This window comes from Salvelinus fontinalis, chromosome 10 (assembly GCF_029448725.1).
Source record: "Salvelinus fontinalis isolate EN_2023a chromosome 10, ASM2944872v1, whole genome shotgun sequence".
In the NCBI taxonomy this organism is placed as follows: domain Eukaryota; kingdom Metazoa; phylum Chordata; class Actinopteri; order Salmoniformes; family Salmonidae; genus Salvelinus; species Salvelinus fontinalis.
Genome location: NC_074674.1, coordinates 9,191,995 through 9,205,710, shown reverse-complemented (window position 1 = coordinate 9,205,710; position 13,716 = coordinate 9,191,995). Strand labels below are relative to the sequence as shown.

The 13,716-nt window shown below is 43.1% G+C and overlaps 1 protein-coding gene across 1 annotated transcript in view; it reads left to right on the top strand.

The window, feature by feature from the left end:
* Positions 1-13,716, top strand: part of LOC129863180 (replication protein A 70 kDa DNA-binding subunit-like) — a 31,857-nt gene that overhangs the window by 3,197 nt on the left and 14,944 nt on the right. The window contains exons 3-5 of the mRNA XM_055935102.1: positions 5,455-5,557; positions 5,882-5,950; positions 11,622-11,814. Of these exons, the coding sequence (XP_055791077.1) occupies positions 5,455-5,557; positions 5,882-5,950; positions 11,622-11,814 (365 nt within the window). The remainder of the gene's footprint in view (positions 1-5,454; positions 5,558-5,881; positions 5,951-11,621; positions 11,815-13,716) is intronic.

The following is a 13,716-nucleotide window of genomic DNA, read 5'->3' as shown; positions in this document are numbered from 1 at the left end:
ACTCTATACATTTTTTTACCAATTGAGAACTTTGGTCTAATTCCCTGAGATCTGGATCTTCTCTGGAAAATCATTATTTTAGTCTTTTTGGGGTTTACTGCCAGGGCCCAGGTCTGGCAGTACTGATCTAGCAGATCCAGGCTCTGCTGTAGGCCATGTGCTGTGGGTGACAGCGGGCATAGGTCATCTGCGAAGAGTAGGCATTTAACCTCTGAATTGTGGAGACTAACACCAGGGGCTGAGCATTTTTCTAGAATAGTGGCCAATTCGTTGATGTAAATATTGAAGAGTGCAGGGCTCAGATTACATCCCTGACGAAGGCCCCGCCCCTGGTTAAAGAATTTTATTATTTTCTTGACAATTTTAATGCTGCTTGTATTGCCAGTATACATTGATTTAATTATGTCATATGTTTTACCTCCTACACCACTTTCAATAACTTTGTAGAACAGTCCTGTATGCCAAATGGAATCAAATGCTTTTTGGAAGTCGATAAAGCAAGCGTATCTTTTGGTATTATTTTGGTGGACATGTTTATCTATCAGGGTGTGTAGGGTGTAAATATGATCAGTTGTGCGATGTTTTGGTATAAATCCAATTTGGCTTTTACTCAAGAAATTGTGCTTATTAAGGAAGTTTAGAACTCTTACATTTATAATACTACAGAAAACCTTCCCCAGGTCACTGTTCACACAAATGCCTCTGTAATTGTTAGTGTCAAATTTGTCTCCGTTTTTAAAGATTGGGGTTATGAGTCCTTGATTCCAGATGTCAGGGAAATAACCTACACTCAGGATCAAATTAAACAGTATTAATATAGCCAAATTAAATTTTGCACTAGTGAGTTTGAGCATCTCATTTAGGATGCCATCAGGTCCGCATGCTATTTAAATTTGAGAGCCTGACGTTTCTTATCTCTCTCTCTGTCTCTCTCTCTCTCTGTCCCTGTCTCTCTCTCTCTGTCTCTCTGTCTCTCTCGCTCTTCTTTCTCTTTCTCCTCTCTCTCTCTGTCTCTCTCGTTCTTCTCTCTCTCCTCTCTCTCTCTGTCTCTCTCTCTCGTTCTTCTCTCTCTCTCCTCTCTGTCTCTCTCTCTCTCGCTCTCTCTCTCTCCTCTCTTTTTCTTTTCATTTGATACTATTCCTTTCTTTCTCATTTGATTAGAAGTATGTAACTGTCTGGTACTGGTGGTGAAGAGAGCAGAGTGGGGATTATAGACCCTCTGTTCTCCGTATATAAAGGGTTTGGTAATTAGTTCTGGGGTTTCTGACACTATTGGAAATAGAGGATAAACACACACACATATATATACACATACACACACACAGTACACCACACACACAAAGTGTTCTTGTGATAGGGCTGCCAGAGTTCTAGTGTGAATATTCCCCAACAGCTTCATTTGAAACAGCAGACCGCTGCACAAACACAAACTATCCTGCTGCTGTTTCAAAGCCACAATCCGGGATTTGGTTGTCAGCAAAAAGGCTGCAGAAATGTAATCACTCTTAAATGAATAGACACAGCTATGGATGCAAGGATTGACCATCCATGATATCAACAATAGAAATGTAACCATGAGGTTACAGTTCCTTCAGAAAGTATTCATACCTCTGGACTTATTCCACATTTTGTTGTGTTACAGCCTGAATTCAAAATGGATTAAATATATTTTTACCCTACACACAATACCCCATAATAACAAAGTGAAAACATGTTTTTAGAAATGTTGCACATTTATTGAAAATTAAATACAGAAATATCTCATTTACATAAGTAATCACGTCACCCCCCTGGGTTAATACATGTTAGAGTCACCTACGGCAGTGATTACAGCTACGAGTCTTTCAGGGTAAGTCTCTAAGAGCTTTCTACACCTTGATTGTACAATAATTGCCGGTATATTATTTTCAAAACTCTTCAAGCTCTGTCAAATTGGTTGTTGATCATTTCTAGACAGCAATTTTCAGATCATTCCATAGATTTTCAAGTAGTTTTAAGTCAAAACTGTAACACACCCACAAAATTCACTTGTATTCTTGGTAAGAAACTCCAGTGTAGATTTGGCCTTGTGTTTTAGGTTATTGACCTACTGAAAGGTGAATTCATCTCCTTGTGTCTGATGGCAAGCAGACTGAAACAGGTTTTCCTCAAGGATTTTGCTTCCGTTCTGTTTATTTTTTTATCCTGAAAAACTCCTCAGTCCATAACGATTACATGCATACCCATATCCTGATGCAGCAACCACTACAGTATGTAGCAAATATGCAAAGTGGTACTCAGTAATGTGTTCTATTGGATTTGCCACAAACATAACACTTTGCATTCAGAACAAAAAGTTAAAAGCTTTGCCAATTTTTTTTGCAGTATTACTTTAATGCCTTGTTGCAAACAGGATGCATGTTTTGGAATATTTTAATTCTGTAAAGGCTTCCTTCTTTTCACTCTGTCAATTAGGTTAGTGTTGTGGAGTAACTACAATGTTGTTGATCCATCCTCAGTTTTGTCCTATCACAGCCATTAAACTCCTCTCCGGCAACTAAGTTAGGAAGGATGCCTGTATCTAGTGACTGGGTGTTTTGATACACCATCCAAAGTGTAATTAATAACTTCACCATGCTCAAAGGGATATTCAATGTCTGCTTTTTTATTTTTACCCATCTACTGAAGTGTGCCCTTGGGCATTGGAAAACCTCCCTTGTCTTTGTGGTTCAATCTGTGTTCGAAATTCAATGCTCGACTGAGGGTCCTTACAGATAATTGTATGTGTTGGGTACAGAGATGAGATGATTTTTGAATGACTGTTTAAACACTATTATTGAACAAAGAGTGAGTCCATGCAACTCTCTCTCTCTGTCTCTCTCTATGTGACTTGTTAAGCAAATGTTTACTACTGTACTTATTTCGGCTTGCCATAACAAAGGAGTTGAATAATTATTGAATCAAGACATTTCAGCTTTTCACTTTTTATTCATTCGTAAAAATGTCAAAAAACATAATTCCGCTTTGACATTATGGGGTATTGTGTGTTGGCCAGTGACAAAAAATCTCAATTCTATCCAATTTAAATTCAGGCTGTAACACAACATGTGAAAGAAGTTAGTGGGTTTGAATACTTTCTGAAACCGCTGTATATGGTGTTTGTTTATATTTTCTTTGTTTACAAACATTGGAGTAAAACAAGTTAATATTTTGGATTCTGTTGGGGTACGACAGTTGAACTAAGGTCACGAGGCATTTATAAATTATATTCTTCGAGAATCAATGGCTACATATCATACATGTATAAGTCCAAAAATGGATGTGGGAACTTCTGATTGCTCCTTTAATGTAAAACTGAGTGGATTTCAAAATGTATCATCCAGGTGTTAGAAAACTGTCAGGATGTGTCCCAAATGGCACTCTTCTCCTTATTTAGTCCTATTTAGCCCTATGGGCCTTGGTCAAATGTAGTGCACTATATAGGGAGTAGGGTGCCACTTGGTCCCGCACACCTACTGAATTCTGTAGTTGCTGTGGAAACAAAGTTAACAGAAAGTAAAGTAGGTTACATGGAGATTATGGTGGAACTGGAAATGTAAACAATGATATTTTTCTTTCAGTGTTCTTCTTCTCCTTGTTCTTTATGTTGGCTGTACAGTGGGACGGAGGGGGTGAGCTTATCTTAGCTGGAATGCTAGTGAATAAAAGGAATTCTGTAAAATGTTATTTTTTTGTACTCTCTCAACTGGTATTTGCCATACCAGTTATTTACTATGTTAACAAATGTCACGCCCTGACCTTAGAGATCCTTTAAATTCTCTGTTTGGTAGGTCAGGGTGTGACTAGGGTGGGAAATCTATGTTTATATTTCTTTGTTGGCCGAGTATGGTTCCCAATCAGAGGCAGCTGTCTATCGTTGTCTCTGATTGGGGATCATACTTAGGCAGCCCTTTTTCCTACCTTCTGTTGTGGGATCTTGTCTTTGTTTGATGCATGTGGTTGCACTCCTAAGCTTTTCGTTCGTTCATTGAGTTGTTTATTGTTTTTGGGGGAACATTTAATATTAAAGAAAATGTACGCCTACCACGCTGCACCTTGGTCTTCATTTAATGACGGACGTTACAACAAACAACATGTTTCAACGAATACCAACAAATAACACCTTTTTTAAGAAAAAAAAAAAGGGGGGTATTTAGACCCCTTGACTTTTCAACAATTTGTTAGGTTACAGCCTTGTCCTATAATCATCAATCATCAATATACACACAATACCCCATAATGACAAAGCCTAAAACAGGTTTTGAGAAATTTTTGCAAAACCGCCCAGAAATATCATATTTATATAAGTATTAAGACCCTTTACTCAGTACTTTGTTGAAGCGCCTTTGGCAGCAATTACAGCCTTGAGTCTTCTTGGGTAAAATGCTACAAGCTTGGCACACCTGTAATTGGGGAGTTTCTTCTCTGCAGATCCTCTCAAGCAGATCCTCCTCTCGAGCACTGCTGCACAGCTATTTTCAGGTCTCCCCAGTGATCTTCGATCAGGTTCAAGTCCGGGCTCTGGCTGGGCCACTCAAGGACATTCAGAGACTTGTACCGAAGCAACTCTTGTGTTGTCTTGGCTGTGTGTGTAACGATTTTCGTCGTCGGATGAAGAGTAGTCGGACCAAAGCGCAGCGTGGTAAGTGTTCATGTTAATTTATTAAAAACAGACCACTAAACAAAAATAACAAAGAGAATGAAACAAAATGAAACAGTCCTGTCTGGTACAGACACAAAGACAGAAAACAGCTACCCACAAAACCAACATGGAAAATGGCAACCTAAATAGGCTCCCCAATCAGAGACAACGAGAAACAGCTGTCTCTGATTGGGAACCAACTCAGGCCACCAATAACCTAATTACCTCTAGACCATACAAAATCCCCTTAGATAAACAAAAACACTAGACAAGACAACAAAAAAAACTAGACAATACAAAAACTAAACAAACCACCCTTGTCACACCCTGACCTAACCAAAAAATAAAGAAAACAAATATAACTAAAGTCAGGGCGTGACAGTGTGCTTAGGGTTGTTGTCCTGTTGGAAGGTGGACCTTCGCCCCAGTCTGAGGTCCTGAGCACTCTGGAGCATGTTTTCATCAAGGATCTCTCTGTACTTTGCTCTGTTCATCTTTGCCTTGATCCTGACTAGTCTCCCAGTCCCTGCCGCTGAAAAACATCCCCACAGCATGATGCTGTCACCACCATGCTTCCCCGTGGGGATGGTGCCAGGTTTCCTCCAGAAGTGACGCTTGGCATTCAGGCCAAAGAGTTCATTCTTGGTTTCATCAGACCAGAGAATCTTGTTTCTCATTGTCTGGGAGTTTTTAGGTGCCTTTTGGCAAACTCCAAGCGGGCTGTCATGTTCCTTTTACTGGGGTCACCAATAAGAGTAGATTATCTCTCTCTAACTCTCTCTCTTCCTCCCCAGATGGACCATCAGGGCCCGGGTCACCAGAAAGAACAACATCCGTCTTTGGAGCAACCCAAGACAAAAGGGAAAATTATTCTCCTTCGATATCGTGGACGAGAGCGTGAGTATGACTATCCTGTGTGTGTGTCTGTGTGTGTGTGTCTGTGTGTCTGTGTGTGTTTGTTCTTATACTCTAGTCCTCATATCTTCTGTCACCTTCAATGTCTCTGTATGTCAGACAACTATCTACTGTGTAGTAGTTAAAGTTTCTCCTTGAGTGACACTCTGCTGACAGTTTTGTGTGTGCATGCACGTGTGTGTGACAGTTTTGTGTGTGCATGCACGTGTGTGTGACAGTTTTGTGTGCGCATGCACGTGTGTGTGTGACAGTTTCTCAGTAAACTGTTGATTGACGCTGTGCTGACAGTGTCTCTGTGATTGACAGGGGGAGATCAGAGTAACAGCCTTCGACAAGGAAGTGGACAAGTTCTTCCCTTTGCTGGAGACGGACAAGGTGAGCCTGTCTGTATTGACTCTTACCATACCTCTGTCCTGACTGCATCGAGCTACAGAGAAGAGATACTCACACTCTGGGGTGACCCGTGATCATTGTTTTACCTTTCACAGTGAGGTGACCTGTGATCACTGTTTTACCTTTCACAGTGAGGTGACCTGTGATCATTGTTTACCTTTCACAGTGAGGTGACCTGTGATCATTGTTTTACCTTTCACAGTGAGGTGACCTGTGATCATTGTTTTACCTTTCACAGTGAGGTGACCTGTGATCATTGTTTTACCTTTCACAGTGAGGTGACCTGTGATCATTGTTTCCCCTTTCACAGTGAGGTGACCTGTAATCATTGTTTCACCTTTCACAGTGAGGTGACCTGTGATCATTGTTTTACCTTTCACAATGAGGTGACCTGTGATCATTGTTTTATCTTTCACAGTGAGGTGACCTGTAATCACTGTTTCCCCTTCCACAGTGAGATGACCTGTGATCATTGTTTTACCTTTCACAGTGAGAAGACCTGTAATCACTGTTTCCCCTTTCACAGTGAGATTACCTGTAATCATTGTCTTACCTTTCACAGTGAGGTGACCTGTGATCATTGTTTTACCTTTCACAGTGAGGATGACCTGTAATCACTGTTTTTCCCTTTCACAGTGAGGTGACCTGTGATCATTGTTTTACCTTTCACAGTGAGGTGACCTGTAATCACTGTTTCCCCTTTCACAGTGAGGTGACCTGTAATCATTGTTTTACCTTTCACAGTGAGGTGACCTGTGATCATTGTCTTACCTTTCACAGTGAGGCGACCTGTAATCATTGTTTTACCTTTCACAGTGAGGTGACCTGTGATCAGTGTCTTACCTTTCACAGTGAAGTGACCTGTGATCATTGTCTTACCTTTCACAGTGAGGTGATCTGTGATCATTGTCTTACCTTTCACAGTGAGGTGACCTGTAATCATTGTTTCACCCTTCACAGTGAGGTGACCTGTGATCACTGTTTCCCCTTTCACAGTGAGGTGACCTGTAATCATTGTTTTACCTTTCACAGTGAGGTGACCTGTGATTACTGTTTCCCCTTTCACAGTGAGGTGACCTTTAATCATTGTTCACCTTTCACAGTGAGGTGACCTGTGATCATTGTTTTTACCTTTCACATTGAGGTGACCTGTGGTCATTGTCTTATCTTTCACAGTGAGGTGATCCTGTGATCATTGTTTTTTACCTTTCACAGTGAGGTGACCTGTAATCATTGTCTTACCTTTCACAGTGAGGTGACCTGTGATCATTGTTTACCTTTCACAGTGAGGTGACCTGTAATCACTGTTTCCCCTTTCACAGTGAGGTGACCTGTGATCATTGTTTTACCGTTCACAGTGAGGTGACCTGTAATCACTGTTTCCCCTTTCACAGTGAGGTGACCTGTAATCATTGTCTTACCTTTCACAGTGAGGTGACCTGTGATCAGTGTCTTACCTTTCACAGTGAGGCAACCTGTAATCATTGTCTTACCTTTCACAGTGAGGTGACCTGTGATCAGTGTCTTACCTTTCACAGTGAGGTGACCTGTGATCATTGTCTTACCTTTCACAGTGAGGTGACCTGTGATCAGTGTCTTACCTTTCACAGTGAGGCAACCTGTAATCATTGTCTTACCTTTCACAGTGAGGTGACCTGTGATCATTGTCTTACCTTTCACAGTGAGGTGACCTGTAATCATTGTTTCACCCTTCACAGTGAGGTGACCTGTGATCACTGTTTCCCCTTTCACAGTGAGGTGACCTGTAATCATTGTTTTACCTTTCACAGTGAGGTGACCTGTGATCACTGTTTCCCCTTTCACAGTGAGGTGACCTGTAATCATTGTTCACCTTTCACAGTGAGGTGACCTGTGATCATTGTTTTTACCTTTCACATTGAGGTGACCTGTGGTCATTGTCTTATCTTTCACAGTGAGGTGATCCTGTGATCATTGTTTTACCTTTCACAGTGAGGTGATCCTGTGATCATTGTTTTACCTTTCACAGTGAGGTGACCTGTGATCATTGTTTTACCTTTCACAGTGAGGTGACCTGTAATCACTGTTTCCCCTTTCACAGTGAGGTGACCTGTGATCATTGTTTTACCTTTCACAGTGAGGTGACCTGTAATCACTGTTTCCCCTTTCACAGTGAGGTGACCTGTAATCATTGTCTTACCTTTCACAGTGAGGTGACCTGTGATCATTGTCCTACCTTTCACAGTGAGGCGACCTGTAATCATTGTCCTACCTTTCACAGTGAGGTGACCTGTAATCATTGTTTCACCCTTCACAGTGAGGTGACCTGTGATCACTGTTTCCCCTTTCACAGTGAGGTGACCTGTAATCATTGTTTTACCTTTCACCGTGAGGTGACCTGTGATCACTGTTTTTCCCCTTTCACAGTGAGGTGACCTGTAATCATTGTTCACCTTTCACAGTGAGGTGACCTGTGATCATTGTTTTTTACCTTTCACAGTGAGGTGACCTGTGTTCATTGTCTTATCTTTCACAGTGAGGTGATCCTGTGATCATTGTTTTACCTTTCACAGTGAGTTGTCCTGTGATCCCCACTGGAACAGTACATACAGCTGCTGTACCACGGTTGGGGTCAATTCCATTTCAATTCCATTTCAATTCCATTTCAATTCCGAAAGTAAACCAAATATCAGTTCTAAATCTTCCTCATTGAAAATCATTGAAGAGAATTGGAATTGTAGTATTCTTCCAGAATTCACTGGAATTGAAATAGAATTGACCCAACCCTGATACGTACTAGATTGTACTTGACTGTACTTGTAAAAGCTTTCTCTTCATTCTCTGTACATAGTTCAATAATAACTCAATTAGAGTTTCCATTTGTGCCCTATTGCCCTATAAAATATAAATAAATAGATACATTTATAAATAAAATAAATTAATGTCTCTATCTGGTCTGGTATTGTTAGGGATGTGATGCATGTTCATCACATCCCGTGTTCAGACCCTTTGCTCAGTACTTTGTTGAAGCACCTTTGGCAGCGATTACAGCCTTGAATCTTCTTGGGTATGATGCTACAAGCTCGGCACACCTGTATTTGTGAAGTTTCTCCCATTCTTCTCTGAAGATCCTCTCAAGCTCTGTAAGGTTGGATGGGGAGTGTCGCTGCACAGTTATTTTCAGGTCTCTACAGAGTTGTTTGATCGGGTTCAAGACCGGGCTCTGGCTGGGACACTCAAGGACATTCAGAAGTATTCCAAAGGAACTCCTGCGTTGTCTTGGCTGTGTGCTTAGGGTCGTTGTCCTGTTCGGAGGGTGAACCTTCGCCCTAGCCCGAGGTCCTGAGCACTCTGGGGCAGGTTTTCATCAAGGATCTCTCTGTACTTTGCTCTGTTCATCTTTGCTCATTCCTGACTAGTCTCCCAGTCCCTGCTGCTGAAAAACATCCCCACAGCATGATGCTGCCACCACCGTGCTTCACCGTAGGGATGGTGTAAGGTTTCCTCCAGAAGTGACACTTGGCATTCAAGCCAAAGAGCTCCATCTTGGTTTCATCAGACCAGAGACTCTTGTTTCTCATGGTCTGAGAGTCTTTAGGTGGCTTTTTGCAAACTCCAAGCTGGTTGTCATGTGCCTTATACTGAGGAGTGGCTTGCGTCTGGCCAGTCTACCATGAAGGTCTGATTGGTGGAGTGCTGCAGAGATGGTTGTCCTTCTGGAAGGTTCTCCCATCCCCACAGAGGAGCTATAGAGCTCTGCCAGAGCGACCATCAGGTTCTTGGTCACCTTCCTGACCAGGGCCCTTCTCCCCCTATTGCTCAGTTTGGCCGGGCGTTCAGCTCTAGGAAGAGTCTTGGTGGTTCCAAACTTCTTCCATTTAAGAATGATGGAGGCCACTGTGATTTTGGGGACCTTCAATGCTGCAGACATTTTTTGGTACCTTTCCCCAGATCTGTGCCTCGAGACAATCCTGTCTCAGAGCTCTACGGACAATTCTTTGACCTCATGTCTTGGTTTTTGCTCTGACATGCACCCTCAACTGTGAGACCTTATATTGACAGGTGTGTGCCTTTCCAAATCATGTCCAAACAATTGAATTTACCACTGGTGGACTCCAATCAAGTTGTAGAAACATCCCAAAGACGACCAATGGAAACAGGATGCACCTGAGCTCAATTTCGAGTCTCATAGGAAAGGGTCTGAATACTTATGTAAATAAGGTATTTCTGTTATTTATATTTAATACATTTGCAAACATTTCTACAAACCTGTTTTCGCTTTGTCATTATGGGGTATTGTGATGTCATTATGGGGTATTGTGATGTCATTATGGGGTATTGTATCTTTACCTACTGTATTTATTTATTAATTTATTTTGCTCCTTTGCACCCCATTATTTCTGTCTCTACTTTGCACTTTCTTCCAATGCAAACCAACCATTCCAGTGTTTTTTTTTTTAGTTTTTATTTTACTTGCTGTGTTGTACTCACTTCGCCTCCATGGCCTTTTTATATTTTTATTTATTTATACATATATCTGTTTGCCTTCACCTCCCTTATCTCACCTCACTTGCTCACATTGTATATAGACTTATTTTTTTTATCTTTTTCACTGTATTATTGACTATATGTTTGTTTTTACTCCATGTGTAACTATGTGTTGTTGTATGTGTCGAACTGCTTTGCTTTATCTTGGCCAGGTCGCAATTGTAAATGAGAACGTGTTCTCAATTTGCCTACCTGGTTAAATAAAGGTTAAATAAAAATAAATAAATAAATAAATTGTGATGTCATTATGGGGTATTGTGTGTAGATTGTTTTGTTCATTGAATCCATTTTGGAATAAGACTGTCACGTAACAAAAATGTCACCTCTCTTTCCTGGAGTATTACAGAGGTAGTGGTCCTGATGGGATTGATATGATAGCAACCTGAAAGACTCCATTGAGTTACACTATTTGGAGAGGTGGTACATAATATGACAGTGTTACTAACCTTGAAACATGGCCAAAATAATGACGAGCCTATCCCTGTAAAGTTATCGGAGTTGTATTCACGGCTTTGTCTGACCAATAAGACTGCAGATTTCTCCAAACCCTATTTTATAAGAGTTAACTTACTGGCAAGTGAAGTGTTGTATGTTTGTTTTTGAAATTATCAACTCAATCCATCTCACTCCCTCCCCCTCAATCCATCTCTCTCCCTCCCCCTCAATCCATCTCTCTCCCTCTCCCTCAATCCATCTCTCTCCCTCCCCCTCAATCCATCTCACTACCTCTCCCTCAATCCATCTCTCTCCCTCCCTCCTCCCAAATCCTCTCACTCCCTCTCTCTCAGAGCAATCTAACCTCTCTCTCTCTCTCTCTCTCTCTCTCTCTCTCTCTCCTCCTCCTCTCCTCTCTTCTCATCTCTCTCTCTCTCTCTCCTCTCTCTCTCTCTCTCTCTACTCTCTCTCTCCTCTCTCTCTCTCTCGTCTCTCTCTCTCTCTCTCTCTCTCTCTCCTCTCTCTCTCTCTCTCTCTCTCTCTCTCTCTCTCTCTCTCTCTCTCTCTCTCTCTCTCTCTCTCTCTCTCTCTCTCTCTCTCTCTCTCTCTCTCTCTCTCTCTCTCTCTCTCTCTCTCTCTCTCTCTCTCTCTCTCTCTCTCTCTCTCTCTCTCTCTCTCTCTCTCTCTCTAGGTGTACTACATCTCACAGTTCAAAGTAAAGGACGCCAATAAGAAGTATATTAGCCTGAATAACAGCTATGAGATGATCCTTCTAAGTGAGACATCCATCGTGCCGTGTGAGGACGACCAGGACCTTCCCATGGTGGAGTGCGACTTCATACCCATCGCTCAGCTGGAGCACATGGAGAAGGACGACATCATCGGTGATGGGGGGGGGGGGGGGGTTGGAGATGGTGGCGGAGAAAGGGGGTGAAGAATTAGTAATATTTTGGGGGGAAGGAAGGGGGTGTGATGAGAGAGAGAGGCAGAGAAGAAAAAGGGAGGAGAGAAAGAGCGAAAGAAAGGTGGGAGGGGGTGATAGACAGATGGACTTAGTACAGCGGCAGACGGTCAGTGGTAAAGTCATTTAGATAGACAGTTACATAGATGGAGAAGAAATAAAGAGATGAGAACGTTTAATCCACAGTTTATTATAAATACTTAATGAAGCTGTACAGCTTTAAACGGTCTCTGCCCTAACCCCTCCATCTCCTCTCCCTGTTTCCCTCCATCCCTCCCCTCCATTCCTCCCTCATATCCCTTCCCTGTCTTATCTCCCAGCCTTGCCAGGTAAATTAGAAGGACTCGATGCAGATTGGGCTGACATTTGCCAGTATTTTTGTTCTGATTGGCTGTCACTCACTCCTCTTCTACATGAGGTCAGATAATGTGAAGACATGACTTTCTTCATTTGGACTGAACGGAGAGGATGAGGAATGATATTATGATGAAGTCATTACTTTTTCTGGAAGTTAAATTGGAGCTTCAACACACTGGGTTTGGATGAGTTTGGGATGGTTGGTTAGGATGTTTGGTTGGGTTGTGTTGGGGTCTACTGGGTTTGGTTGGTTTGGGATGGGGTTGAGGAGTGGTTAAGGGACTGAGCAAAGATATAAATGCAACATGTAAGTGTTGGTCCCATGTTTCATAAGCTGAAGCTCCTCTCTCCCTCTCTCTCTCTCCCTCTCTCTCTCCTCTCTCCCTCTCTCCCTCTCTCTCCCCTCTCTCCCTCTCTCTCCCCGTCTCTCTCTCTCCTCTCTCCCTCTCTTTCCCTGTCTCTCTCTCTCTCCTCTCTCCCTCTCTTTCCCCGTCTCTCTCTCTCTCACCGTCTCTCCTCTCTCCTCTCTCTCCCTGTCTCTCTCTCTCTCCTCTCTCCCTCTCTTTCCCAGTTTCTCTCTCTCCCTGTCTCTCCCTCTCTCTCTCCCTGTCTCTCCCTCTCTCTCTCCCCGTCTCTCCCTCTCTCTCTCCCCGTCTCTCCCTCTCTCTCTCCCCATCTCTCTCTCTCTCCCTGTCTCTCTCTATCTCCTCTCTCTCCCTCTCTCTCCCTCTCTTTCCCCATCTCTCTATCTCCTCTCTCTATCTCCTCTCTCTCCCTCTCTCTCCCTCTCTCTCCCTCTCTCTCCCTCTCTCTCCCCGTCTCTCTCTCTCCTCTCTCTCTCTCCCTCTCTGTCTCTCTCTCTCCTCTCTCTCTCTCCCTCTCTCTCCCCGTCTCTCCTCTCTCTCCCCGTCTCTCTCTCGCTATCTCCTCTCTATCTACTTTCTCCCCCCTCTCTCCCCCTATCTCTCTCTCACCTCCACTACCCATCTCTGTCCCCCTATGTCTCCTCCCTTCTCTCTCCCCTCCTCTCTCCCCCTTCTCTCTCTCCTCCTCTCCCCCTCTCCCTCTCCCTGTCTCTATTTTTCCATCCTCCTCTCCCTCTCCCCCTCTCTCCCCCCACTCTCCTCTCCCCCTTCTTCCCCTTACTCTTCCCTCCTTTCCCCCTCCCCTCTCTCTCTCCCTCTCCTCCTCTCTCTCCCCTCCTCCCCCCGCTCTGTCTCTGCCTCCTCCCTCTTTATCCTTTTCTCCCCTCCTCCTTCTCTCTCCCCTCTCTCCCTTCTTTCCCCGCCCCCTCGTTCTCCCTCCCCAACTCTCCCCCTTCTCTCTCTCTCCCCATTGTTCTCCCTCCCCTCTCCTTGGTAGTTAATTGTGGATTAACAGTGTGTAATGAGAGCTGTCAGCCTGTTCCCGTGGCGATAATGGAGTTCAAAGGTGGATGACATCATATCAACCATAATGGAATTACACA